The following is a 25,106-nucleotide window of genomic DNA, read 5'->3' as shown; positions in this document are numbered from 1 at the left end:
ACCACCGAACAAAGAGAGTCGAGTGCCTTTCATGCATGTTCAAGCCAGCCATCTATTGCTAGCTAACCTAATGTTGCGCTATAACGAAAAATAATGATAATAGAGCACTCATGACCGATAATGCGCCATGTTCTTTTTAATCTCGTCGACGATCTCCACCGCTTCGAGCGCATTGCGCGCCTCGAAGTCGTATCGTTTCTGCTCCGTCGCATCGTTCCCGCGGAGCACAACGACGCGGAAATTCTTCGGATGCCGTCGGCTTACTTTACAACCGACAACATCGTTGAAGCTGATCGATCGAGTCTTGGTGTCGGACCCATTTTTACCCGTGTCTGCAGGCATGATGTGCATGTAATCGTTATCAAATGTAAGGACCCGATGCAAGGATGTGGTAAACCCCATCGACTGTTTGCGAAGCACAAAATACCGCCGGTAGTATCCCCCGATAAGATCCTGCTTTTGCGTAAGAGGATGCAGCATTCGCTGCCCGCTTTTCTTACCTTTCTTACTCGGCACGGCTGGGTTTTCGACCATCAGTGGTGCGTTAGGCGAAGAGCTGACTGGCGACCCTGTCAATGCCTGCGGGCCAAAACGTCGACGAACGAGATCCAACTCTGTGATATTGCCCAATGCTTCAACAGTGCGGTCCAGCGGCGCAATTGTGTTGGAGCCCATCACTTTGAGCAGGTAATTCCCTTTGTCCAATCCCCATCGTTTGCAAACGGAGTCGAGAATTTCTGCAATGTAGCTATCCGTCGAGGTATTCAGGGTTGTAACTTGGGTCGATGATTCCAGGTTGATATACCTAATCTTCAGCGTCTTTGAAACGCCAAGACGAGGTGTAGCATGAGAAACTGGTACCGCTGGTCGATCAGCAGGTGTCAAGGTATTGTCATTCAAGGCCGAAGAGAATGGTTGACCGAGGATCGGGTTCGGACGAGGCGTTTTACTTTGCGCAATCGGTTGGGTTGCCGGGACAGCGAGTGGTGCAGGCACTGCATCTCCTGCCTCCTCAGCCGGAGCAGGGACGTTATCTACCGGGTACAGGCGCTGATTCTCCTCGAACTCCGAATCAGACGCCTCAACTAGAGCGAATTCGTCATATTGTTTCCCTCTGGATCTGCTGCGCATGCCACCCGCTCGACTGTTGTTGTTTGAAGTGAAATCGGTTATGTCTGATGTCCTACCCAACGGCGGAAAATCATATTCAACCTCACCATCCTCCACCATTCGAAGCGTCCACCTATTCACGTTGAGCCTTTCACGCTCAACAGGCGGCTGCCGCCGCTCTTCGGAGTATTTCCAGAGTGCCAATCCAATAGTCTCGACGACAGTAACTGGTGCTGGGTGGTCCGCTAATTTCGACTCGCGAGCCAGCGGCAAGTCGAGGGGCTCTTCAGGGTCCGAGGAGAATGGCAAATATAGTCGAATATTCAAGGCATCAGTTAGACCCTTACCAGAAAGTACGGCGAACTTCTCAACAGGGTTCGATGGTGCCCTTGCACGAGCATTGAGTGCTGTGGAAAGCAGGCTCACGGGCTGCACCGTGCTGATGGGTCGAGGTGGTGGCAGATCCTGCAATTCGGGTGCGGGTGGTTTTGGCTTTCGGGGAGACGCTGTATGAGAATTCGGTCCATGTGGCAGCTTGTGCATCAAAGCAATTGGCGATGACGAATTGAGGCCGCCAGTTATACCGACAGCTCCTAAAAGTGACGCAGAACCGGCCGTCGCATCGAATTCTGAAGAAAGGGCACTCTCCACTGACCCGGCATCAGAGTCCTCTTCCTGCTCGTCCAATTGCTCCAGTCCGTCACTGCTTGCCTTTCCTAGGTCTATTACTTGATCGTGACCGGAGAAGTGTATCTGGCGCCTTCTGTAACCTGGCACGGATGAATCAATCTCGTGATCCGAGGACATGTCGCTACTGGTCGTAGTCGTAGTCGTGTCCCGCCGGGGGCGCTCATTGACGCTTGGGGCTGTTCCAAGAGAGCCTGTACGATAATGGCTATTCATTGATGTATGCGAAGGATGTGTGACCATAACTTGTGGTCTTTCCTGGCGATCGGTTGCTCTGATAGGCGACGAGCCTGCTCTGATCCGTACAGGCACTTTTGGAAACTTGATCTCCTCGCTAGCTCTCTGCGGTGCCTCGCCTTCATCGTCACTTTCATCACTCAGGTCGCTGCTGTCCTCCTCTTCAATCTCTCTTGCTTTTTGCTGTTCTCTTTGTTGACGCTCCCTGCGGTGCAGGCGCTTTTCGCTCCGTAGAGGGTTCCGGCGTCCAATTCCATCTGTAGTAGACCTCCCCGTCACCATGCCCCCTTCGTCATCCTCCCCGTCCTCCCCAAATCCAAGTCTTTGTGGGTCATTCAAATCTCGAATACCAAGCTGATAGTATTCGGATGATACCGCCGTGGTTGTAGGAATAGGAGGGGAGTACGTTCGCTTGATACTGGCAGCAAGCTGTGAGGGGTGATTTGCGGAGGCTGCCGGCCAACCGGCCGCGCGGAACCCGGGAGTGTTAAGTACAGAGTGGTTGACGCTGATAAGTCTGTCGCCGATGCCATCCTTGATCGTAGAGAGGTAAGAAGTGCGCAGCTGCCATATCGTAAAGCTGCGCCCAGTCAGCATAAATCCAGGAAAGATTGAGGGGTTAAGACTAACTCTTCGTTATGAAGGAGAGACATTTTTCGTTTGATTTAAAGAGAATGACAAGCCAAGAAGGGCCATATACCGGCCTACCCCAATCCAAGATAGAATATGTGAACAGATCAACAGGGCTATCGGACGTGCTGTGTTCTCATTGCGGAGTGGTGGGCATGAATGCGTTGGACTTCCCGAACGAAGGGAACAAACGTGGGCAGGACCAGCCTGGCCTAAGCACAATGAAAGAAAAGGATAGAAAGATAAAAAGAATCCCTAGTCTTAGACGCACCCCAGAGGTGCGTATGGTGTCGTTATTGCGCTGTGTTGCTAGGCTGGATCGAAGGAGGGGAGAGGAGCCGCTGGCGCAACTCCGCCTCCAACTTATCTCCGTCCCCGGGAATCGGCCAAGACCAGAGTGAGGCAGCAAAGCCAGGCACTGGATCAACAGTAGTACATACGTATCTACAAAATACCTCGTGCTACAATTGCAGGTCAAGAAAAAGGCCATTTCACGTTCATTGAGCGATGCCACGAGTCGTAATACTTAGATTATAAAGCCTATCATACAGATAGATGAATGTCCCTTTCCCGCTCAAGTTGCAACTATAAAAATGCACAACTAAAAGTATCGAATGCCAGAAGTTTCATAATCTCCACCAGTCTAAGCCTTCGGTTTCCTACCTCGCGCTTTCTTCGGCTTCGGTGCGTTATCCTCATCATCAATGAAATCGTCCTGGTTTGCCTTCTTCGATTTTCCTTTGCCTTTGGTAGACGTGCTGCTCTTTGCCGAACCCTTCTTTGCAGCGGACTTCTTGGGAACACGAATGAGCTTGTCCTTCTTCAAATCGATCTCGTCGTTGTCTTCATCGTCTTTGGTCTCGTCTGCAAGGACCTCATCATCATCGGACTCGTCGATGGCATCTTCAATGTCGGGTTTCTCCTTCGGCGCCTTCTTCGGCGCAAGAACATTGCTAGCCTTCATATATGGAAGCGGATGTGAGCGCTGGTTGTAAATGCGAGTAAAAGAAGCTTTCGTCTGTGTCTCCAGCTTGACTTTAGACTCATCCATAGGACCAAGTCCGAGCTCGACAAGAGCATCCCAGTCTTCCTTTGTCAAAAAATAACTGTCCATAAAGTCAATCACGTCTTCGACGCCATCTTTGCCATCGACCATCAGTCGATTAACCAGCCTATCCCACAGGAGCGGTATGTATTGTTGCCGAACCTCGTGACGGTCTCCGGAGGCGCGAAGGCGCATGCGCCCTTGTATCTCTTTCACGTATCTAGAAAGTTTTCCTAAAGATATAACATTAGCCTTGCATTCGTATAATCTAGAAATACAATACATACCTTGTTTACTGTTTTGCCCCAACCAGCTAGTAAAGGCAGGCCTCTCCATCATATTGCCGTACATGTAACTGGCAGGCCGCACGAAACTGAACATGGCATGCGTCGGCATCAAACTCCATTGTTGTTGACTGCCATGAATCATCCTGTCGACAAGGTCGCCATCGCTTATGCTCGAGGCAGCGTTGTCTGCAAGTTCCAGTAGCTTCAACTTATGCTCTTTGCCCTCGTAGTTGTTAGCACGTGCGGGTTTTGTTCTGAGATAGTTCTCCTGGAGCATAAGATAACTGAACTCATGGTCGTTGAAATACAGCTCACTCTTATCATTCAGCGTAGCCAATGATGCTTGTGAGAACATTTGTGCGTTCAAAATCTTTCCAACAATATCCCATGGCTTCAGGATGATATGTTTCTCCCATGCTTTAGACATCTGCTTTCCTTTATCATAATCTAAAGCTTGGCCGGGTTGCTCGTTTTGGTCCAGCCTAACTGCCGAAAGCATGTTGATGACTTGCCGGATATCCGCGTGTGTCCCTTCGATCAAGCTATCCAGGACTTGTGGTGGTATTTTCATTTTCTCTCGATAACAAATGGTCAGCAGGCGAGCTCGGACCTGCTCGACGGTTGGCCGTCTGAACGGAATTTCGAACGTCACTGAATCAAAAGGCTTCATTTTCGGGAGCCGCCTCTCGTTGCAGATGAGGATAAGAGGGATCTGGGTTTTCTTTGCAATTGCAGCCATCGCTCCGACACCCCCTCGATCGCCAGCAGACATGCCATCCACCTCGTCCATGATTAACACAAGGTTCTTCTTCCCACTGTCGACCTTTTTATCAGAAGTTGAAAAGTATCCCTGTAGAGAAGTTGTGTCGAGAACACCCAGAAGACCATTCTCAACGAGTTTCTTACTCCTCGTGTCACTTGCATTTGATTCCACAACATCATAACCTACAAGCTTCGCCACAAGGTGCGCCGCTGTGGTCTTACCGATTCCAGGAGGACCATGGATCATTACGGAACGATAAACCCCAGATCCGTCTTTGCCAGGCTTCTTAAAATCCGCCTGGGCACTTTTTCTCCAGTTCTTTAGCCAAGACTGAAGCTTTTCCACAGCAACCTTGTTGCCGCATATCATGCTCAGGGACGTAGGTGCGTATTTCGAGGTCCAGAGAAGATCATCAACGTTTGTTTCCTTGCTGTCATTGGCGACCTTAGTGGGTTGGCTGCTCTTGTTGTCCTTGCGTTTTTGCTCTTCTTTGCGCTTCTCCTCCGCATCAATCTCAGCAGCCATTTTTCGAACTTTTTCTTCATCATCCTTCTTCTTAGCTTCGTACTTTTCGGCGGCTTTTCCATCGCCACCATTTGCGGGGAGACGACGGATGAGTTCAAATAGGCCTTCCTCGCTAATTGTTTTCAAGTTGTGTTGTGCGATAGTTTTCAACTTTGATGGTCCAGCATCTCCTCCGAGAACAACAAAGCTTGTCTTGCTGCTAGGTGCTGTTGTAACTTTACCCCCATATCTCTTGACCAAGGACTGACCTTCTTCACGGCCAAGGGTATCAAGAACACCAGTAAAGACGAAGGTAAGACCTGCAAGACAATTTTCTGCTCCAACGGGTATGTTTGCACTTCCAGAAACAGGGTCTCGTGATTTCCCACCTCCAAAAACAAACTTGTTCTTCGCGTCAGGATCTGGTGGAGGCGGGGGTGATGGGGGTTTGATTGTTGGAATGCTGTCAAATATATCTTGAATTTCTTTGCTTTCCGGCTGGTCCTTCTTCGCGGTGGTCGCTCTAGGCTTTTTAGACTTCCCTCCAGCCCCGGCCTTCTTTGTAGTGACTTCGAGTTCATCATCATCTTTGTCAACCGCCTCAGATTTTCGTTTCCGTTGCGTTTGAGAAGTTGCAGATTTGGCTGCGCTCGCGGGTCGGTGCGGGACGTCCTCCATAACCACGTCTTCGTCGTCTTCATCAAGAGCAGAACGCTTCTTGGACGCTGGCCTGCCCCGCGCTCCGTTTGCTGGTTTCACCGGAAGATCGAAATCATCACTATCATCATCGTCTTCTTCCTCCTTGTAATCGTCGTCCCTTTTACCTGACTTGCCATATTCAGTTGCGAAGATATCATCATCACCTTGCTTTTCGTCATCGAGAAGCACACTGGCCTTTTTTGCGCTTCGACGAGGCTCAGCACCCGTTGTATCCTTCCGCTCCGTAGGCTCCTTGGCGACTTTAGGGCTCTCCGTCTTGGTAACAGTACTTGACGATGACTTCACGTCCTTTTCTGTGTTGTCGGATTTCGGCGGTCTTCCTCTCTTTTTGCTTGAGGCGAAATAATCAGAGGCCGTTGTAGGTTCTCCTTCTAGAACTTCAGGCTTCCTTCAATCGGCGTCAGCGGACGAAGGCTTGGTTCGATTAGTGAAAAACTCACGCTTTGCTCGACGACTTGGTCTTAGACGCCGGGGCCTTGGTCACCACAACTTCGTTGTCATCGTCACTGTCGTCAACAACCTTCCTACTTCCTGTCCGGCCGGTCAATGGGATGATCCAAATAATTATACCGGCTGCAGGTCTTACTCTTGCTCCGAGCTGGTGTCTATTGTATGTCAAAGTTAATAGCCACTCATGACACATGTAGCAGACCGATAGCTAAGTAGAGAAGGCTCTTGGGAACTCAATGGCATACCTCTTTCTTTGCGGGCGGCTTCGCAGGAGACGGAGCAGAGCTCTGGCTCGACTTGCCACCAAAGAAGCTCCTAATATCGGCCGGCATGATATTCGCAACGATAAGAGAACTCCCTTCAATGTTGCAGATGGAAGCCAGAACGGCCGGTTTCTGATATAACAGATCAACGACGGTCTTGAATTGTAGTAGGCAACGCGGTGGACGCGCCTGCCTAGAGCTTCCGTGACGCGATCAATTAGCTTATGTAACTAGGGTAGCTGTCGGGTAGTCACGTGTCTTACTTGTCCTCCGCGGCCGGAACGGAAAAACATTGGAGGAAAGCCGATGGCCAGAAAGTCTGCGGTCCTTGGATATCACTCCATTCCGCTGAAGCGTCGTGCTCGATAATAACAATGGGGTCACATCTCAGGTATCTGGCACGGCCGCAACTGGCCTGCTTTCAGCCATCCTGTAAGGACTCACTTTAGTACGAAAAAACTTCCTAATATACTGATGCACTTTTAGCATTAGGCCTGCGAACTTCTTTCATCCCACTATCACGATGCTTCTCTACAACTTCACCGGCTCTTGACTGGCTTACGCCGAAGATGGCGGAAGTCTCCAAGTCACCCAAGGGTCGCCCACATGTCGCAACCGGAGGTTCAATGCGAGGCACAACAGTGGTATGGGGAGATTACGGACTACGAATGAAGGACCACGACCGCCGACTGCCGGCCTCTTCACTCAAGATCGCAGAGGAAACCATCAAGAGACGTCTGAGAGGAATGAACTACACATTATACAAGCGCGTCAGTGCCAACATTGGTGTGTATACTAAGGGTAATGAGCAGCGTATGGGTAAGGGTAAGGGTAAATTCGACTACTGGACTGCGAAGGTTGGCGTTAGCAGGATCGTCTTTGAGCTCAAGGGCGACATCCACGAGAAGATTGCGAGGGAAGCGTTCCGTCTGGCTGGTCACAAGTTGCCCGGTACGTAACGGATCCCGAAATGCGATGAATCCAGATTATTTAACTATATACAGGTCTCTGGGAATTCGTGAACAAGGGTGATCCGCCAGTTGTCGGCATTACGAAGCTCGGCAATGGTGTTACATTGGAGAGCTTGAAGCGAGCCCGGAGAGACCCGCCTCTTGGAACTAATGACATGCCCAATCCCCCGAAGTCCGCATCCTCCAGCCCCTCGGCATCGCAATAAGCCGGGTATATATCACCTTATCCACTGGTCATTTTTTTTCTGGTTCAACTCTCTACGCGCCGACCCCAGAACCAGGTCCATACCCTTGTTCCCTCCTAGACTTGGCAGCATCGTCTTCGGTTTCGACCTTCGAACATGTACATTATCAGCTTGGGCATTTCTTTTTCATTGCAACTTACAGATATGTCACACAAGGAGTTTATAGGGAAGGGAATTTACCGGGCCTCTGTTGGTATATCCGGATATGCCAGAAGTGCGCTCCCCAAGCTCAAGCTTGTGCGCCAATTTAGTGTCCTCCCTCTTTGCTTTTGCATCACTGTGGTCGCCGGCGAGCGTAGTTCTCATTTCGCTCTTGGTGTGTGGGAGGTTGTCTGGGCACGGTCAGCATCGAATTCAATGTAGGCAAGGGGAGTGATACAACCTAGCTGCCCGGTTGCCTTCTCTGGTGTCTTACTGAACTGCCGGATGCCTTCATACCTGTGTTATTATCAGTGACTGCACTTATACCGTTTGAATCTTCTCGATCTTACTGTGTCTGTTCGCCGCCAGCTTCGATATCCATCAGTTTAGAGTCAGACATCGTGGTGTTATGCTTCACACGAAACAGCAAATAAAGTAATTCTGTTGGTTGAATCGGTCTTGGTTGTAACTTGTAAGTGATCTGTATCGAATTCAGCAAAGTTGAGGGACGAGGTACTCTCATAAATAGCGACTATGAAAGTATGACGTATGTACTTCTTCCCAACCGTCAACCATTCTCTCAACCTTCTTAACCAAGCTGTGGACCTTATCATTTGTGACGTCCCTGGAATGAAGATATCCCTGCATTATAGTACAACCAACATACAAGCAAACTATCTCTGAAATTGGCCTTGCTAATTGGACACGGACACTCTGTATACATTCAGCCATTGACGGGTCACGTCACCGATCATAGTCCCTAGCCACTTCCTACCACAACACCGCTCTGTTATCCTTATTCTTGCATGAATGAGAGACCAAGGACCTTTACAGGTCTGCTTCTGAGTGGAGTACCGAGTCTGCGCCGTCATTACAAGTAGACGCATCATTTAGTGCAAAATGCCAGGACCTCGAGCTGTGACCGGCACTGAAGCCAACCATGACAATGTCTGAAGCTTCAAGCTTATGTTCTTATAGCACGACTCGCAGTATCTGAGGTTCATGCACTCAATCATACCTCGGTTCTCAATATCCAATATCGGCTTCAGGCCGTGAAGACTCGGTACCTAAACCTGCGCCTTCGGCGGATCTTTTGAGCTTCATCCGCTCTGGGGGTGGAGACATATTTGCTCAATTCCAGCGCCATTAAATCATGGGTTACTCACGGAGCTTCTCCGTGCTTCGCTGGTGGCCTCCCCGCATAGCACTATCCCGGGGTGGAGACACTTACAGCGGCTTTGAGAACGTGGGGACACAGTGGAGAGTTCGAGTAGCAGGAAGTCCGATGTACAAAAGTTATGGGCGACCTACTTTTCAAAGCTGAGATTGAGATATCTACGGCTTCTGAGTTTGTCATTCGGAGAAATAGGTGGAATCGACCCTAGCTGAGATCATGCTCCTCCGCATACAGACCTTTCTACTCGTTCCGTACCTGATAGGGCAAGCAGTGGCATTGGCTGAGCAGAACTCTTCTGTCTCTGTCAAGATTCGCAATGGCACTGTTGTGGGAGTCGACTATGCGTCTAGCCAAGTACAACACTTCCTAGGGATACCCTATGCTCAACCTCCGGTAGGCAATCTTCGTCTACGGCAGGCAGAACCACTGAATGCATCTTTCGGTACTTTGGCTGCGCAATCTTTTGGTCCAGCTTGCTACGGGCCAGACATCGACTCCAATCCAAACTCGAGTGAGGATTGCCTAAGCTTAAACATCTGGCGCCCGGATGGGCACACTGGTAACAACACACCTAAGCCAGTGCTTGTATGGTTCTACGGTGGAGGGCTACAGAGAGGGTATACGGTTTGTGATTGGAGTCAGATTGCTACAATGGTCAGCTACTGAATGTAATAGGCAGATCCAAGGTTCGAAGGAACCAATATAGTTCGCATATCTTCCGAGATTAGCAAGGAGGTAATGCTTGTGTCAGTGGTACGTTTGTGCAGTCGGGATGGCAATTTGAAGATTTATAAACATTTACAAGTTCAAATAGAACTATCGACTTGGGCCCCTAGGATTCTTGAACGGGCAGCAGATGGCAGACCATGACCTGCTCAATCTCGGCATGCTAGACCAGCGGCTAGCATTGCACTGGATCCAGGAAAACATTGCGGCCTTTGGAGGAGACCCAACTAAAGGTATGACTCCAGTCTTCACTTTTACACCATATTCTCCGTCTAAATGTGCATAGTAACCATAGCTGGAGAGTCGTAAGTTGATACACAAATCATATTGCGGCCTGCTCTGATCTTCGCTTTACAGCGCCGGCGCTGTATCCGTCTATTCCCACATGATGGCCTACGGAGGCCGAGACGACAAGCTCTTTCGGGGAGCTATTCTAGAGAGCGGCGGTGCTTTCCCTCTAACGTACGCCAATACCGCAAAATTCCAAGAGTCATTTGATAACCTTGTCACGGACACGCCTTGCAAGTCGTTTGCGAATGCATCAACAGCCAAGCAGCTCGACTGTATTCGCCAGCTGCCGATTGAGACTTTCCTTAATAGCGTGGGCTCTGGCACAGGTCAATCAATAGATAGCAGCTTCACACAGACTTCCCTTCAGTTCGCGTTGCCTGCTGGGAAGTATGTCAAGGTACCTACCATTGTTGGAAGTATGTTCCTACATCTACCTCCGCCATAAGATTAAGCCCTAACTCATAATCTACCACGACAGCAAACACAGACGAAGGCACAAACTCCGCGCCAACAGGGATAAACACCACAGAACAATTACGTGGTCCACTCGGTACATAGTCTGCATCTATCCCTCTCCCAATTCTCATTCAATTCTGACCATCTCGCGATAAACAACAGCCGAAGGCTTCCACCGTCCCAAAAACCTCCCTAACTCAACGGTCTCAACATTTCTAGATATGTACCCCGACGATCCGCGCCACGGCTGCCCCTACAACACAGGAACCACGCCCCTGACATCCGGAAAGCTCGATAAGAAGGCGTGCTCGATCTTCGGGGACATTGTGCAGATTGCGCCTGCACGCATGATCGCGCAATGGCTTACCAAGAACAACAACAACAACGGCAACAGTCCAGTCTACCGCTACCGCTTCAACCATCTCCCGCACGACACGACTGCCGCGAACATCACAAGCGGCATCGGAACCGGACTGGAACAGCGCTATGTCTTTTCGAACTTGATTCCCGATCACCCGTGGGATCGGGCGCTGGCTTATGAGGTCAGCAGTGCTTGGATCTCGTTTGCGCATGGGCTGAATCCTAATCCTGGGGGAGGTACGTCTACTACCTGACTAGTTTTTTGTCGTTGAGCTTATCTGACTTTGGTTTTAACAGAAAGCACGTTACCGAAATGGCCTGAGTATGGAGATGAGAGGAAGAGCATGGTTTTTAGTGGGCATGGGTCCAGCATCGAGGAGGAGACATATCGCGCAGAGGCAGTGGAGTATATCATCGAGAATGTGCTGCCATATGGTGCGCTGTAAGAGCCATTTGTCTCCGCCGCCAAAGTCCAGATGAATATACGGCATAGCGATGAATATATCTATGTATGCCACTGAGAACTTGGTTTGATCGGCCGTAGATCAGAAAACCTCTACAAATCATTGATAGTGTTTATGGAGCATTAATACATCATTGATTTGTCCTATCTATATCTCGTTTCAAAAATCCATGCCCATCAGGAAACTGCGCGAGTTACGGTTAGTAAATTTATTATGCACTCGGGAAATACAAGTACAGACCTCTCATAAATACGCATGAACTTAGCAACAAAGGCCTCGAGATGGAAAATCACTTTCTGCTCCGTGTCAGTTCTGGTAATCCTTAGGGGTCTGATTGAGCACTTACACTACCCTGTGTAATTCGGTGCTCATAAAAGGCAGACCACTTGATTACTTCAGGTTTTAGGGTGTCGTCAACATTGGCAATCAATTTGAACGTCAGCGTCTAAACAAGGTTAGTTTAGTTTATACCTCACTTCTTAAGTATCGAAGGGCGGACCTTGAGAATCGTCGTAGCGGGTATACAATGAGTCAGAAGATCATATAACCTGGCACGGACTTGTAGCAATCTAGCCGGTGATCGCTCCTCAAGAATCTCTTGCGCAACCAGGGAGATAAGCGCTTCCCAGTCAGGTGGTGGGATGGGCGTATTATCCGACACTTTCTCACTGCACAGTCCTCATTAGCCACGCCCACTGAGAAGATACCAGGAAGCACACCTCTGCGCATAAATAGCTTCAAACATAAGCAGCGCCCGGCGAAGATTCCGTCCACTCTCCTTCGCGATCCGTTTATTGAGTCCCGGAGCCTCATTCCAATTCTCCCTCTTCGCAGATGCACTCAAGATATCACAAATCTCGTCCTCGCTCGGCGCCGCGACTCTAACCAGCAGAGTTCTCGAGCGGATGGGCGCAATGATGTTCGACGTGCTGTTTGCCAGAAGAATCAATCGCAAGTTCGGGCTGTATTTTTCCATCGTTCGTCGGAGGGCCGCTTGAGCATCTCGTGTGAGATGATCCGCCTCGTTGATGACCACGACCTTGAACCGCTGTTTCGCAGACAGATCGACCTGTTGTGTTTGGGCGATTTCCTTGAGCAGTTCTTGCACAACGACTCGGTCGTAGGTGCCGACGTCGGAGGGTGTGATTTCGAGGTGGTAGACAGAGGAGACGATGTTAAATTCCAGCTTGCGGTTGCTGGTTGTCTGGAAGACTCGGTTGTCGATCTTGATCTTTTCAACGCCGGGGCCGTATAGTTCTTTGAGAGTTGCGATTGTGCGGGTTTTCTTGCCTGCGCCGGAGGGGCCGTACATGAGGAGATGGGGGAAGTCGCCGCTTTGGGCCTGCACGAGCCGTTAGATCTTCAACTTGAGCTTAGGTACAAGGTCGATTGCATACCAAAGACCTTAACCGGGCGGAGAGGTCATGGTGATATGAGAGAGTGTCGAGGGATCTAGGACGGTGTTTGTCGACTAAGAGAGCCATGATTGGTGTAATAATATTCTATTCTCGTATCAAGCAGTAATCGAGAAATTGTATTGTCGAGTGCTTAGCTGCTTGAATCGACAGCTCACGAAATCACGAAAGTCGAAGCTCAGACGCGTCAAGGGACGCGAGCTTAATTGACAGTTATGCGCATGACTAATACAAGAGTATAAGTCTATACACTGACTGCATGAAGGCATGAAGCATAAGAGAATCCCACGTGGCCGGATAAAAAACGGTCGAGATAATAGATCTAGATCCATGCTCCTTGATGACAACATAATGACGGTTTCTCTCCAGCTTCAACGTCAAAATGTTTTATACTTCATTCGTGCTGTACACTGCAGTCTACAGGTGTCGAACTGTCGATAGAACGGTTGTCCCACCAACGATCTAGCCCACGATAAGCTTGCAGATCCCCAGCTGCCCAAACAGTGACCAGCCGTAGCCCTAAGTTATGCTCTGGATGATTGCTTCGGAGACTGGTAGGACCATTAACGGTTGTCCATCGATGACGAGTCCATCTCGTGCTCTTATCAGCCATGGTTTGTTAGCGCCCCGATGCAGTGGTCTGCTATTCTAGGCCATGGTCTAGCGAGGATGCAACCAGCAGCGATTGGCAGACAGCCATTTTCACTTGAAACTTCGAGTCTTGCTGTCATCGCCAACGAACTCGCACTTATAGATTCGTATACTTAGTAGTCAAAATATGCCAGCAAGCAGCAATAGATGCGCTTGGAAATAGTGGCAAAGACGTGCGGATTACCTAGATATACTGGGTCTATCCCTTAAGAATCCCATAGTTCACCAGCAATGGATCGTTATCTTTAGAAACTACTCAGCCTCGAGTCTTAGACACAGTCTAGAACCTAGACCAAATACCACATATAAAGCCGTCTGATATTGGTCACGAGCGATGGCTCCGTTGAGACTTGAGAAAGACAAGAGCCAGCGGTGGGTCCCCCAGCCTCCTCCAAAGCATCAACCAACAAGTCCACAACCATGATGCAGTCAGCTCCACGTCTCAGCTTCTTCCCCTGAATTCTTTGTTTCGTTGTCTGCTTTATTTCTTGAAATTCCGAACTGTCCTCGACTCTTCCTCCACCTGTTCGATCCCCGACATTCCTGAACATCAGCATCCACCCCCCCGCATTCCTAAGCGCCATCAACCGCCGTCTTTCACACCGTTTCACCTTCACACTGTGCCGACCGTCGACCTTGGGCCATGGCCTAGAATATTATATATCGATTTCCCATCTTGTCGCATCGAGTCTGTTCACTGTACATATCACAACGGTCGATGATACTGCGGGCAGTACCATGGATCTCTTTCCACGCTCCGGAGTCAGTTCTGGCGGTGACCGTCCGCCAGCCTACAAAGCAGTTGGAATTGCACTCGCGGTTGCCTCTGGGCTGTTCATTGGAGTTTCATTTGTGCTGAAGAAAGTCGGTCTCTTGCGAGCGAACGTCAAGTACAATGAGGAAGCGGGTGAAGGATATGGGTATCTCAAGAACTTGTGGTGGTGGTCGGGCATGACACTCATGATCATCGGCGAAATCTGCAATTTTGTGGCTTATGCTTTCGTTGACGCCATTTTGGTGACGCCTTTAGGCGCCCTTTCCGTGGTGATCACGACGATCTTATCCGCCATTTTCCTCAAGGAGCGCCTGAGTTTCGTGGGTAAGGTGGGCTGTTTCACCTGTATCCTGGGCTCAGTAGTCATTGCGCTGAATGCGCCTGAGCAATCGTCTGTTGCGGATATCCAAGACATGAAAAGTTATGTTATAGCGCCCGGGTTTTTGTCTTATGCCGGGGTCGTCATTGTCGCATGTGCCATAACAGCTATCTGGGCAGGGCCGAGGTACGGCAAGAAGAGCATGTTCGTCTACATCAGCATCTGCAGTCTGATCGGAGGGTTGAGTGTGGTGGCCACTCAAGGTTTGGGTGCGGCCTTGCTCGCTCAGATCAACGGCAAGTCTCAGTTTAAAGAGTGGTTCATGTATGTGTTACTCGTGTTCGTAATCGCGACGCTGTTGACCGAGATTATATATCTCAATGTGAGTACACCTTGGTTCTCCTGTCCATGGTCATACTGACGGAAACTAGAAAGCACTAAACATTTTCAATGCTGCGCTCGTCACACCCACCTACTACGTCTTCTTCACCAGCTCTACCATTATCTCCTCCGCCATCCTTTTTCGAGGGTTCAAAGGAACAGGCATGCAAATCGCTACTGTCATCCTCGGCTTTCTGCAAATCTGCGCTGGTGTCGTCTTACTGCAACTCTCGAAATCCGCCAAAGACGTTCCTGATGCCGCTGTCTTCAAAGGTGATCTCGACCAGATTCGCGAAGTCGCAACGCAAGAAGAGCCCGAATATGAACCAAAAGCCGATGCCATTCGCGGCACAGCCGCTATCATCCGCCGCCTATCCACCCCGCGCCGCAATATCGAGGCCGAAGAAGCGCGCCGATATTATCACGAACGACAAGAAGACACCAAGCCACCGGCTGACAACGAGATTGTCGAATGGGACGGACTGCGCAGGCGCAAGACTGTCCTCAGTGAAAAGTCTCTACGGCGCACGCCCACCCCGCTACCCCCGCTAGGAATGTCTCGCTTCCCCGAGGGCTCGCCAGAAGATTCCAACCCGACTTCCCCAAGGGTCCATTCCTTTATGAACGAGCTTCGATCGCGGACGTCCAGTATCATGAATTCACCGTGGAGACCAGTACCTGAAGATCAACATGTCCATGAGCCAATACCGGGATCAGACCCTAAGGATGTGGACACTAGCTACCCTGGGGCGCATCCACCACGGACCGTCTCATGGGCGGACGAAGAGCGAGACCAAACCCGCTTAGCTGCCCCAGCACCCCCACCACACCGGCACTTCTCCTTCCGCGAGATATTCGCCAGGGCCAAGTCACCCGCTGACACATCAAGACCGAACAGCAGCAGCCGCAGCCGCAGTCCCCGAGGCATCCTACGACGAGGTCACATACGAAACATGGCATCTGAAGAAGAGCATCTAGGGCTCGTCCAGGGCGACACGGTTGCCGAACACGTGAATGAGAATCAGAAACACGAACGCCTACGAACGAACTCAGAGAGCAGTCATGATGATAACGACTATGAAACCTATAACTACGACACTTATGACCCTTACGACGACGACGAAAACCCGAATCGTCTTCCCTCTGGCCGGAGCTTGAATTCGCATTCGTCTCTTTACCCCCCGCGGCTCCGGTTGAACCCATTACCACCACTTCCAGATAACGAATCGGCGCTAGATTTGTCCAATGCGGAACACGATCAACACCAGCATGAGTACCAACCACAACCCGAACAGCAGCAATCCTCGGAAAGCAGTCGCGGATCGCTGTTGGCTGTCCCTCGCAGTCAGAGCGGATGGCGTCGGCACGATTCCGCGAGCAGCGTAGGGAGCAAAGCTGGTCAAGGCTGGGCGTTTGTATAGACAGCCACCTGACTCGCTTCTATATTACGTGATATGATAATGCTTGTACGGTTGTACATTTGTATGTATGTATATAATAATGTGACATGAGGGTATCATAGATAATGGACATGAATGAGCATACCACCCAAAACAGAAAAAGAAAAGAGGAACTCCGACTCTAGCCCTAACCCAGCAGCCGAACACCAAAACCAGATGCAGATGTCGTCCCAGTACAATTACATAAATCCTAACACACTCCGCTGGCTCCCCAGGTTAACCGCAAACCTCGTCTCAGGAAGCCGCTTCCCGGCCTTCACACTCTCCAATACCCTGTCAAAGCCAACATTAGCATCCACATATGACCTTACGTCACAGAGCAAAAGGAAAGAAGACATACCACTCAACCCCAACAATCCTCATTCCCCTCCACCCACCTCTGCTCATCTCCTTCTGAATCTTTCCCGCTGCCAACCCCCCTCCTGCACCGCGCCCAGGCCCAGAATTCGGCTTCCCGATGATGACGTGCGTTACGCGGCGGGAGAGCGAGAGGGAGAGTGTTGCTCCGTGCGCGGCAAGCAGGGACTTTAGCTTATGATCGGATACTAGAGGCGCGGTTTGCCCGTTTATGTAGATTATGGCGCCGCAGAGGATATTTGATTCGGGGGGTGTTGAGGAAGAGATGCTGCTGCTGTTGATTGGTGTTGATTGCGGTTGACTTTGGGAGGTTGAGATGGAAGGTATGCTTGTTCCGCTGAATGCACCGGGTGTGAGGTCTTCGGGGCATGGTTTGTACGGTGGTGTTGGCACTTGCGTTGGTTCTTGCGATGGAGTTGAACTTGGTGATAATATGGACGTCGAGATACCCTTCTTATCTTCCAAGCCCAGCCCTAGCCTAGCAGAAGAGCCCCCCTTCCCCAGCCCCATCATACTCCGAATATCTCTCTGCTTCGAGTCCTGATCAACAACTCTCTTCGCACCTCCCTTCCCACTCCTCCCATCCCCACCCCTTCCACCCCGTGCATCACCACCCCAATCCCACTCCCACTCGCCCTTCTCATACGTCCGGCCCACACCATCATAAACAAGCGAGTTGATCGTACAGTCGCCCGAGCGGAACTGCTGCGCGAGCTTTGCTTCGCGGGTTCGTCGCCATGCAGTGCCGGGGTTTGACTCGGAGCGCTGGTGGCCGGAGGAGGCGGAGTTCCAGGGGTCAAAGAGGAAGTGGTTGCTTGGTGCTGCGGAGGCTGGTTTAGCTGGAGGCATTTGGCTTGCTCTTTGTGTCCCGACCTTTCTGGGGGAGAGAAAGGGTGAGGTTGTAGTAAAGTTTGGGTTTTGGTGCTGGATTCATGGAACAATGTCAATAAGTGGGTTAAAGAAAGGGCTTATTGATAAGGAATAGTGTGCTTGTTTGGGCCGTTGCTGGGTCGACAGGACTGATTTATGAAAGTAGATCGAATTGGCTTGTAAGCTCAGCACCCTTGATGAATGACTTCAAAGTCGCTGGACTTGTGCGATGCAAAGGCTTTATGGAAGTACATAGTAGGACGCAGTATCCACTTTAGTATATGGCAAGGGTGAAGTAACCCGTTTGGTACAATATACAGGGTTCGGATACATGTTCCGTCACTTTCATGCAGGGTCTTCCCTGCTTATTGCGAAGATCATCGAGCACAATGATCGATCGATCAGTCATTTGAGCCTCGTGATTACCTGGTCCTTTTCCTACCTAATTGACGGAAAGCCGCTAGACTTAACGCGTTCCACCAAAGGTTCTGTGATTAGATAGTGAATTCGCTCCCGCTATACATAAAAAATACATAAACCTCAATGGAACCAAAACAGATGATCGAACTCGGTTGGAATTCTACTCACCAGTAAAGTTGACACGAAACAAACGATTGATGCTTGACCGGTGGTTTGCTTGCCGAGCTCGGACTTTCAGAGACGGAGCTCCTATTGTGCCGTTGTTCGCTGAGCCACTGTACTCTGGCCAGCAGGCGCACCCCAACAGTGGCAGCCTAACAATCAGTGTCCACCGGTCGGCTTTGTAGACGTTTTAAATATCATTGAAATTAGCCAGTATGTACAAAGGCTATAGTAGATGTCCCAAAACGCCGATCGTGCTTGCTATGGTACATTTATATAGTGATTTTGAGGAGGGTGGTATGTACACTTCGAGGAGTGTCTAGAGGAGCGCGGAAGACATATCCAGTAAACATGGCCTTGACTCCGATCGCCGTTCAGCCGCAGCTTATCGTGGGCTGGATATAGCCTGGGTTCCATTATCTAGGTTCACTGGGAGGTAGTATCGGAGGGTATCAGTTGCCCGCAATGGGCTTAAGCACACCATTGTCATCATATCGCGCTTCTATAGACTCTGCGTCAGCAACCAGGCGATCCATCCCAAGCCATACACCAGCACAGGAAGACATACTGAAGAAAGTATAAGAAAGTGTGATCGTGTCAATTCCACGCATAGCAGGGTCATTCACAAAGTCCGGATCAATAAAGAAGAAAACGGGCATATCGACGGTCTCCCCGGCATTGAGCTTCTGTTCCTCGAAGCAAAAGCACTGGATCTTGCTAAAGTATGGCGCGACCTGGCCGGGCGTGACACTGTACGTCGCAACGCCAATGATATCCGCAGGGCCCTTGTTAGTAGCCGTGTAAAACGCCAGCGCTGTCTCGCCGGGTAGCACGCGGACTTCACGCTGTTGCGGCGTAAATTTCCAGGGGAGCACGTCGGATACCGAGCCGTTGAATGTAATCCGTAGACGGCGCGAGTCGGTTACCGGCGTTACGCGCGATGAGGTGTCGCCGTCGCCGCCGGCGCGGTGGGTCAAAACGGGCTGCCCGTTCCAGCCGGTTTGCTGGCAGATCTGGATTGAGTGCTATTAGCCTGGGAACTTGTAATTGCATGATGCCGAGCGTTGCGGGGACCGAGTGGGAGGCTGGAGACGGACCATTTTGTACAAGGGCACGGAGCCGTAGGCGAGGGCAACGGTGCCGAGGATTATGCTGATTGTGTAGTACCTGACGTATATTAGCGAGAGCTTCTGGCGGAACGGGTCCGGCGTACAATGTGGACGCATTGCGCTTCTGCGATTGCGGCGTGTTGAATGGTGCTGACGATGATGATTGATGAAGACAGGCATTGTGCGTGAAGTACCTCCTCCCGGACGCTATGCTCTCAGTCTGGAAGAACAAAGGCCGAGGGGCTCCAGCCCCCCGGGATAGGCACCGACCCCATGAAGGCGTCAGTCGAGAAAACATGGCTATAATCGAGTTGCGGCAGATATTAACGGAGGACAAACATCGCACGATCGGCCGACGAGGGATTTAGATGCACGTGACATTATTATCGATAAGGCCGGCTCCACCGTCAGGAACCACCGACTACATCTACAAGGTGTGATCTACATATGCTGCCAGTGTCAGCTTGTATAAAGTATGGTTGATCTTTTTGTGTATAATACATAAGAATAAGGATAAGTCGTCTAAAGCGTTCGCACGAGACATTGGCCAGCCAGCACCCACAAAAGGTAATAATACATCTGCTTTAAAAAGATCAATTCACGATACTGCGTCCAATCCTGCCAAAGACTCCTCGAACCATGTCGGGGCTTTCTCTGAGGCAGGTAAGAAGAACCGCCGCACTGATAGCAAACGCAGCACGCTCCCGATATAGATACTAGATAGAAATTCCAATTAGTCACAGTTGGAGCCACGAAATGAAGCACGTTGCAGCAAAAGGTGCTTGTGACACGGCGCAATGGGCACACCTGGAGCAATGTAACCATGACCATCCCCAGCCAGGCAGGGCAAGTTAATTTATGGATGGACTCAATCTTACCTTCTGATCATAGAACCTGGGTAGCACAGTTGCTGCGGCCCTGGGTGCCACAAACAATGCAATCTCCTGTCGCTTCTTTGCATGCTCGACCAAAATACTCCAACCACACATTGCGCACCCAGCCCCGACGCAGAGTCCAGAATCCCACATCTGCGGTGTAACCGTTCTCTTGTTGAAGAGTCTTGGGCCTAGCCTTGTTCGACTAAGGCAGACAGAATAGTAGAATAAACTGACGAAAGAGGCGAGAAACAAGGAGGACCGCAAAGCATCGGATATAGCCCGTCGGATCGACGCCGCTGACTTCATGGAGCGTAAACGGAAGGCAATTTGGAGTGGAATGTATGTTGCACAGGCAAACCTAAATGTCCTCACGAACCGAGAGATGGCATGCTTCTCACAGCTAGGGCCGCATCCCATGTGCACCATTTCACAGGGAATTGGAATGGTTTTGGCAGGATCGCCCCATTTGGTAGGCCAGCCAAAATCTTTGCACATTGACTCGAGGAGCGGAGCCTGTCCAGTGTTCTTTCCGTAGACGAAGATACCTCTCCGTGCGCGGCGAAGAGCCTCAATCAAGCGTTCGTCCACCTTGGCCGCTTCTCCAATCCACTTTCCATACGATCTTGGCAATCTTTCCGGGGCGTAGAACCAAGCCCACATCACTACTGCCGCGCTCGCAGCAAAGACTGCAGCGTCTGCAAGTCCAGGGATAATATTCCTCAGAGTTTGGTGATGGCCGGCTCTCCACTTCTGCTGCGCCCAGCTCCAAATGATGCAGACCAGCGAGTCTAGCGCTCGAGTCACAGTGAAGAGTGTGAGGTCCATTGTCCTTCCGGCAAATCGAGGCGGTTGCCGTGATTGCAGCCCGGTTGCTTGCTGGAAATCAGTTGTTTCTTGGCCAGTCTCATTTTGGGACTGTCCGTACACGGTCTGTAAAGAAACAGGTCGTTTATTCAGAATATGGAAACTGAGCCACGCAGATACGAATGCAGTAGCCAATTGGATCAGCTGGAAGACTCTTCTAGAGCTTAAGCTCCTGGGGTCTGAGCCAAGTCTACGACACGCGGTTTGTAAGACTCTCGAAGTCAGCAGTGGGAGAAAGGTTGAACCCCCAACAAGCACTCCACAGAAAGTCGGGAAGCTTTCCAGGCGCAGTGTGCCTGCTAGCACTCGGACCAACTGTGTACGTAAGGCATTAATATTACTTTCCGCATCAGACAAACGAGGGTAAAATAGGCTTAGACCGGATTGCCTGGTATAGGAGAGTATCCATGATCGTTGCTACATAGGAAGCCAGACAAGATGGGGAGAGATACATACCTCCTCTAATTTCCGTCGGTAACTCCAGTCGTTATTGCTCCAGGTGCGCCGCAGGCACGCTATGATCTTCGGTGTCGCTGAAGACAAATATCCCAACGCATAAGCTCGCAGAACTCTGAATAAACATTCCAACACCAATCAACAATGCTTCAGCACCAGTGGCACGGTTGCGTACCCTCCAGGTTGCATGGAAGTAACACAGCTGCCACAAAAGGTAGTACTTACGGCTTGAGTAGTCGCGCGGTTCGATGGTGCCTGCGAATGAGCGCAGCAGAATCCATCGCGTCTCGTATCCTCTAGTTCATGACAGCTAACGAAGTAGGATAATCGCAGTATAACGGCCTGTGAAGTAGAGTCAGCACGCTTCGACCATGGCCTAAGTACCAATCATCGTACAATACTGAGTCGTACAGTCTGAATAGATACGCTGCTTCTCGGGACGTGACCCAAAGCGCAAGTTCCTCGGGGAAGAGCGAAGACCCTCAATATCCGAGAGATAACCCCGTACGTTTGTAGGCTCAGGAAATCTACTGAAGTGGCCCTAGCCCCTAGGTCGCGTGGGGAGGATCCTTCGGTATGATCTGCCGTGTGCGTGCCGTGCGACGCGAGCCGACGTCGCCTCGGTCACTGGAGAAAGCTGGTGTTAAGATAAATTGGTTCAGGGGTAGCTCTCCACCAAATCCGCACGGCAGATGGCAATTGTCCACAAGTCTCGTCAAAATCCGGGGGTGCAGGATACCAGGTATGCGGCTGTGGCACGCTGTGGCACGCCCAGTGGGAGTTCCTTGGGGTGCAGTGGGGCAGTTACTCAGTAGCCTGGGATGGAATCACCAAGACCAAGTCCAATTTGACGGCGGGCCGTTGTGCCACGAAGGAATTTTGTGGGGGACGATTCAGGTGGAATGAATAGTGACCGCAAAAAAGCAAATAGCAGGGAAGAGGCTCCTAGGAGAATTAAAAAGATGGAAGCACAACGGCAGTGTCATTGGACGAGGTTGATAAAGGACCTCGCAAGGGATGCTAAAAACGGCGTCTCCAAGGAAGTTCGTCCGAGGTCGAGGGTCCGACGCCGGGACAGTGCCGCAAGTAGTAGGGTAGGCAGTAGTAGTGGCGGCCATGGCCGGCAAGAAAGTAATTTGTATTGGGGTTAGTCACGGGAGCTAGCAAGAGCCTAGGACTGCTGGCATGTGATTATGCCTCGCGCATCACTCCCTCTGCCATCAACCTGCCCTATTGCTATATTCAGTTCTTCATCGCCTCTGGCTTCCTGATGATTGTGGGGGCGCGCGCTTGTTTCTGAGTGGATCTTACTTCGTGCTATAGTTTCTTTGTTCTCAACTTTCGAACCGTGGCCGGGTTACATATATACACTTTTTCACTTTTCCCTATTACTCGAGCCCACAGCACTGGACCCCGTCGCCTTCCTGGATACACAAAGAAGCTGCTTGCCCAGTGCCCTGTTCAACGGGCGACGTCGACCTTGCACTTCAAGCTATCCCAATACTTGAGGACTTTCTCATTGCGCATACGGAAGCATCGAAACGGCATTTGCGATCGCCTGCACAGCTGCGGGTAAGGTATGCTGAGTCGGCTTGTATGTCGCTCGCTACCTGCACCGGTAGATGTCGATGCACCATAAGTTGCATACACTCAATATATACTTCTACTCTGTCCTTCGAACGAAGTTTCAATGATGAGCATGAATCCGCCAAATGGTGCGCAAGGCCGACATGCACGCAATAATTCGACACCAATGTTTGGCTGTGAGTCTTCCTCATTTGACTTGACTTGACTATCTCGAGTCTAATCGCGTGTCTTGCTTGCAGATTCTTTCCATAACATCTCTGAGGACATGCCCTACGAGCCTGCTCCAGCTTCACCTGTCGGTCCCCCGCTCCTCAATGATACCGAATCGAACATGCTTGATACTTTCCTCTCCACGATAAGCAACACTTATTCGAACGACTACTGGTTTCCGGCCTCGCAAAATGACACGAACGGCGGGTTCGGTCTCTCCGGCTTTGACTGGTCTGAACTGCCGCCCACGTTCGAAGGGTCTACCTCTTCTCTTCCTCCTCCTCACCCGCCGTCATTCCCTCAACGGGGCGTTGAAAAGTCCTTTGGAAATATGCCCGAGCAGCCGAACCCGGAAGTACTGAATGCTGCATCTATGCTCTTCCAGAATGGGATGAACAGCGCCGAGGCCAATTCTATTTATGGGAATCAACCGCTCGCATTTTCTAATGTCGACTACTTACAGTTTAATGGTACTGGTAAGGAGCGGCAACACATTGGCCATGTGCCGGACAGGCGGACCAGCGTACCCTCTCGACCACATATATCAGCTGGGTTTCACACAACGGAAATGTTTTTCGACGTGCAAGAGCCAATATCGGCTGAGCGACAAATGATCGCCAAGGTTCAACCACTGCACTGGGGATCCGATTCTAGCTTTATGGATAGGGGATATGTGGCGCCTCTTGATCAGCCTGATGAGGAACAACGGACGAAGGAGATGATGGAAAAATTACAATGCCTCGAGCGGCAAAGCAGCGCCGCCAATACACGACCACCGACGCCCGATCGTCGTGTAAACCATCAAACCATCCCGTTCGAATCTGAAACGATCAATCATATCAACGGCCTTAGAAAAGACTACGACGACAACATAGACGACTCGTCTCATCCAAAGAAGAAACAAAGACTGTTGGCCAAAGAAGAGGAGGATGAATTTTCTGATGAGGCTACTTCTAAGCAACGGACAAAACGCTCTAAGGGCTCTGGTAGACGACCATCCACCGACGCTGTTCGGAAGTCGAGGCCATCACAAAACTCGAAGCCTCGAGAGAACTTGACGGAGGAGCAAAAACGAAGCAATCACATACACTCAGAACAGAAGCGGAGAAACCTCATCAAACAAGGGTTCGACGATCTGTGTACACTTGTTCCCGGGTTAAGGGGTGGGGGATTCAGCAAGAGCGCTGTGCTCACCCAGGCCGCCGACTGGCTGGAGGATATCATAACAGGCAACGAGCAGCTGAAAAAGCAACTGGACATAATGTTGCTCTCAAACGGCAGGGACAATCTCATGAGATGATGTGGCCATGAAAATGATATTACATGATGATGACCCCTTTGCTCTTACCGGACCTTCTTTTTCAGGCTTGATTGAAGCGGGTTAGCGTTCTGGTGGGATGCAGGCTCTACTGGCGAAACTATAGGCGTTCATCTCGTCGCAATCTTGGACCGGGATATGATACCTCTCTTATACATTTTTGAGATCGGGTTGATGATTATACCCAGCACGATTGCTACAACCCTCATTGTGGATAGTACAGTATAATGATTCGATGAATAGAGAATAATATGATGACATCATCTCCAGCGCTTCAATCCCTGGCTGAAACATGTGAAAGCCCATAAATGAGGAGAAGCTCTCATTCCAAAGCGGTTTAGCGTAAT

The 25,106-nt window shown here is 50.5% G+C and overlaps 12 protein-coding genes across 12 annotated transcripts; 5 read left to right on the top strand and 7 right to left on the bottom strand.

The window, feature by feature from the left end:
* Positions 1-108: 108 nt before the first annotated feature.
* Positions 109-2,687, bottom strand: BDW74DRAFT_173584 (Sin1 family protein; the record flags this gene model as incomplete). The annotated part of the gene is made up of 2 exons (XM_073727817.1): positions 109-2,614; positions 2,665-2,687. The coding sequence occupies 2 exons, from the start codon at positions 2,685-2,687 to the stop codon at positions 109-111; spliced, it is 2,529 nt and encodes an 842-aa protein (XP_073588842.1).
* A 462-nt stretch (positions 2,688-3,149) lies between these two features.
* BDW74DRAFT_144468 (replication factor C subunit 1) lies at positions 3,150-6,846 on the bottom strand. The gene is made up of 5 exons (XM_073723034.1): positions 6,679-6,846; positions 6,570-6,588; positions 6,424-6,514; positions 3,997-6,371; positions 3,150-3,942 (listed from the first exon to the last, which is right to left on the bottom strand). The coding sequence occupies exons 1-5, from the start codon at positions 6,763-6,765 to the stop codon at positions 3,308-3,310; spliced, it is 3,207 nt and encodes a 1,068-aa protein (XP_073588841.1). The 5' UTR covers positions 6,766-6,846; the 3' UTR covers positions 3,150-3,307.
* A 183-nt stretch (positions 6,847-7,029) lies between these two features.
* On the top strand, positions 7,030-7,995 carry BDW74DRAFT_48440 (mitochondrial 54S ribosomal protein uL16m). Its single transcript, XM_073732927.1, has 3 exons — positions 7,030-7,128; positions 7,183-7,647; positions 7,701-7,995. Exons 1-3 carry the CDS (start codon positions 7,071-7,073, stop codon positions 7,871-7,873), a joined length of 696 nt encoding a protein of 231 aa, XP_073588840.1. The 5' UTR covers positions 7,030-7,070; the 3' UTR covers positions 7,874-7,995.
* Positions 7,926-8,453, bottom strand: BDW74DRAFT_173581 (uncharacterized protein; the record flags this gene model as incomplete). Its single annotated transcript, XM_073727816.1, has 4 exons — positions 7,926-8,000; positions 8,093-8,244; positions 8,292-8,350; positions 8,404-8,453. 4 exons carry the CDS (start codon positions 8,451-8,453, stop codon positions 7,926-7,928), a joined length of 336 nt encoding a protein of 111 aa, XP_073588839.1.
* A 993-nt stretch (positions 8,454-9,446) lies between these two features.
* BDW74DRAFT_173580 (uncharacterized protein) lies at positions 9,447-11,509 on the top strand (the record flags this gene model as incomplete). Its single annotated transcript, XM_073727815.1, has 8 exons — positions 9,447-9,854; positions 9,906-9,983; positions 10,045-10,189; positions 10,243-10,261; positions 10,314-10,663; positions 10,726-10,797; positions 10,866-11,300; positions 11,361-11,509. The coding sequence occupies 8 exons, from the start codon at positions 9,447-9,449 to the stop codon at positions 11,507-11,509; spliced, it is 1,656 nt and encodes a 551-aa protein (XP_073588838.1).
* Positions 11,510-11,621: 112 nt separating this feature from the next.
* Positions 11,622-13,261, bottom strand: BDW74DRAFT_144460 (replication factor C subunit 5). The gene is made up of 6 exons (XM_073723033.1): positions 12,925-13,261; positions 12,247-12,869; positions 12,027-12,195; positions 11,874-11,972; positions 11,768-11,823; positions 11,622-11,711 (listed from the first exon to the last, which is right to left on the bottom strand). The coding sequence occupies exons 1-6, from the start codon at positions 13,009-13,011 to the stop codon at positions 11,687-11,689; spliced, it is 1,059 nt and encodes a 352-aa protein (XP_073588837.1). The 5' UTR covers positions 13,012-13,261; the 3' UTR covers positions 11,622-11,686.
* Positions 13,262-13,974: 713 nt separating this feature from the next.
* On the top strand, positions 13,975-16,778 carry BDW74DRAFT_144455 (DUF803 domain membrane protein). The gene is made up of 2 exons (XM_073723031.1): positions 13,975-15,069; positions 15,119-16,778. The coding sequence occupies exons 1-2, from the start codon at positions 14,545-14,547 to the stop codon at positions 16,487-16,489; spliced, it is 1,896 nt and encodes a 631-aa protein (XP_073588836.1). The 5' UTR covers positions 13,975-14,544; the 3' UTR covers positions 16,490-16,778.
* BDW74DRAFT_173577 (uncharacterized protein) lies at positions 16,708-17,734 on the bottom strand (the record flags this gene model as incomplete). The annotated part of the gene is made up of 2 exons (XM_073727814.1): positions 16,708-16,801; positions 16,869-17,734. 2 exons carry the CDS (start codon positions 17,732-17,734, stop codon positions 16,708-16,710), a joined length of 960 nt encoding a protein of 319 aa, XP_073588835.1.
* A 778-nt stretch (positions 17,735-18,512) lies between these two features.
* On the bottom strand, positions 18,513-19,768 carry BDW74DRAFT_144451 (cytochrome c oxidase assembly protein). Its single transcript, XM_073723030.1, has 4 exons — positions 19,551-19,768; positions 19,435-19,504; positions 18,906-19,350; positions 18,513-18,839 (listed from the first exon to the last, which is right to left on the bottom strand). The coding sequence occupies exons 1-4, from the start codon at positions 19,742-19,744 to the stop codon at positions 18,790-18,792; spliced, it is 759 nt and encodes a 252-aa protein (XP_073588834.1). The 5' UTR covers positions 19,745-19,768; the 3' UTR covers positions 18,513-18,789.
* A 135-nt stretch (positions 19,769-19,903) lies between these two features.
* BDW74DRAFT_48329 (uncharacterized protein) lies at positions 19,904-22,099 on the bottom strand. The gene is made up of 5 exons (XM_073732925.1): positions 22,041-22,099; positions 21,870-21,986; positions 21,645-21,759; positions 20,325-21,503; positions 19,904-20,162 (listed from the first exon to the last, which is right to left on the bottom strand). Exons 2-5 carry the CDS (start codon positions 21,923-21,925, stop codon positions 20,040-20,042), a joined length of 1,473 nt encoding a protein of 490 aa, XP_073588833.1. The 5' UTR covers positions 21,926-21,986; positions 22,041-22,099; the 3' UTR covers positions 19,904-20,039.
* On the top strand, positions 21,998-22,588 carry BDW74DRAFT_48352 (uncharacterized protein). Its single transcript, XM_073732926.1, has one exon. It carries the CDS (start codon positions 22,221-22,223, stop codon positions 22,548-22,550), a length of 330 nt encoding a protein of 109 aa, XP_073588832.1. The 5' UTR covers positions 21,998-22,220; the 3' UTR covers positions 22,551-22,588.
* Positions 22,589-22,879: 291 nt separating this feature from the next.
* On the top strand, positions 22,880-25,031 carry BDW74DRAFT_48321 (basic helix-loop-helix domain-containing protein). Its single transcript, XM_073732924.1, has 2 exons — positions 22,880-23,407; positions 23,471-25,031. The coding sequence occupies exons 1-2, from the start codon at positions 23,335-23,337 to the stop codon at positions 24,739-24,741; spliced, it is 1,344 nt and encodes a 447-aa protein (XP_073588831.1). The 5' UTR covers positions 22,880-23,334; the 3' UTR covers positions 24,742-25,031.
* The last annotated feature ends 75 nt before the right edge of the window (positions 25,032-25,106 follow it).

This window comes from Aspergillus multicolor, assembly GCF_047715735.1.
Source record: "Aspergillus multicolor strain CBS 133.54 unplaced genomic scaffold BDW74scaffold_2, whole genome shotgun sequence".
Classification (NCBI taxonomy): Eukaryota; Fungi; Ascomycota; class Eurotiomycetes; order Eurotiales; family Aspergillaceae; genus Aspergillus; species Aspergillus multicolor.
Note: the sequence above shows the minus strand (reverse complement) of the source record. Positions and strands in the feature narration are given on the sequence as shown.

Bases quoted from the DNA above. Each gene is read 5' to 3' on its own strand.
- BDW74DRAFT_48321 (XM_073732924.1), top strand. From the start codon at position 23,335: ATGATGAGCATGAATCCGCCAAATGGTGCGCAAGGCCGACATGCACGC. The intron at 23,408-23,470 runs GTGAGTCTTCCT...TCTTGCTTGCAG, and splicing joins TTCGACACCAATGTTTGGCT to ATTCTTTCCATAACATCTCT.
- BDW74DRAFT_144468 (XM_073723034.1), bottom strand. From the start codon at position 6,765: ATGCCGGCCGATATTAGGAGCTTCTTTGGTGGCAAGTCGAGCCAGAGC. The intron at 6,372-6,423 runs GTGAGTTTTTCA...CGCCGATTGAAG, and splicing joins ACCAAGTCGTCGAGCAAAGC to GAAGCCTGAAGTTCTAGAAG. The intron at 3,943-3,996 runs GTATGTATTGTA...TTATATCTTTAG, and splicing joins GGGGCAAAACAGTAAACAAG to GAAAACTTTCTAGATACGTG.
- BDW74DRAFT_48329 (XM_073732925.1), bottom strand. From the start codon at position 21,925: ATGGATTCTGCTGCGCTCATTCGCAGGCACCATCGAACCGCGCGACTA. The intron at 21,504-21,644 runs GTATGTATCTCT...TTACGTACACAG, and splicing joins ACCGACGGAAATTAGAGGAG to TTGGTCCGAGTGCTAGCAGG. The intron at 20,163-20,324 runs GTAAGATTGAGT...ATTTCTATCTAG, and splicing joins CCAGGTTCTATGATCAGAAG to TATCTATATCGGGAGCGTGC.
- BDW74DRAFT_144460 (XM_073723033.1), bottom strand. From the start codon at position 13,011: ATGGCTCTCTTAGTCGACAAACACCGTCCTAGATCCCTCGACACTCTC. The intron at 11,824-11,873 runs GTAAGTGCTCAA...GACACGGAGCAG, and splicing joins ACCGAATTACACAGGGTAGT to AAAGTGATTTTCCATCTCGA. The intron at 11,712-11,767 runs GTCTGTACTTGT...TAACTCGCGCAG, and splicing joins TTCATGCGTATTTATGAGAG to TTTCCTGATGGGCATGGATT.
- BDW74DRAFT_144451 (XM_073723030.1), bottom strand. From the start codon at position 19,744: ATGTTTTCTCGACTGACGCCTTCATGGGGTCGGTGCCTATCCCGGGGG. The intron at 19,505-19,550 runs GTACGCCGGACC...AATATACGTCAG, and splicing joins AAGCGCAATGCGTCCACATT to GTACTACACAATCAGCATAA. The intron at 18,840-18,905 runs GTATGTCTTCCT...CAGAGTCTATAG, and splicing joins ACTTTCTTATACTTTCTTCA to AAGCGCGATATGATGACAAT.
- BDW74DRAFT_48352 (XM_073732926.1), top strand. From the start codon at position 22,221: ATGATCTGCCGTGTGCGTGCCGTGCGACGCGAGCCGACGTCGCCTCGG.
- BDW74DRAFT_48440 (XM_073732927.1), top strand. From the start codon at position 7,071: ATGGGGTCACATCTCAGGTATCTGGCACGGCCGCAACTGGCCTGCTTT. The intron at 7,129-7,182 runs GTAAGGACTCAC...ATGCACTTTTAG, and splicing joins GGCCTGCTTTCAGCCATCCT to CATTAGGCCTGCGAACTTCT. The intron at 7,648-7,700 runs GTACGTAACGGA...AACTATATACAG, and splicing joins GGCTGGTCACAAGTTGCCCG to GTCTCTGGGAATTCGTGAAC.
- BDW74DRAFT_144455 (XM_073723031.1), top strand. From the start codon at position 14,545: ATGACACTCATGATCATCGGCGAAATCTGCAATTTTGTGGCTTATGCT. The intron at 15,070-15,118 runs GTGAGTACACCT...GACGGAAACTAG, and splicing joins CCGAGATTATATATCTCAAT to AAAGCACTAAACATTTTCAA.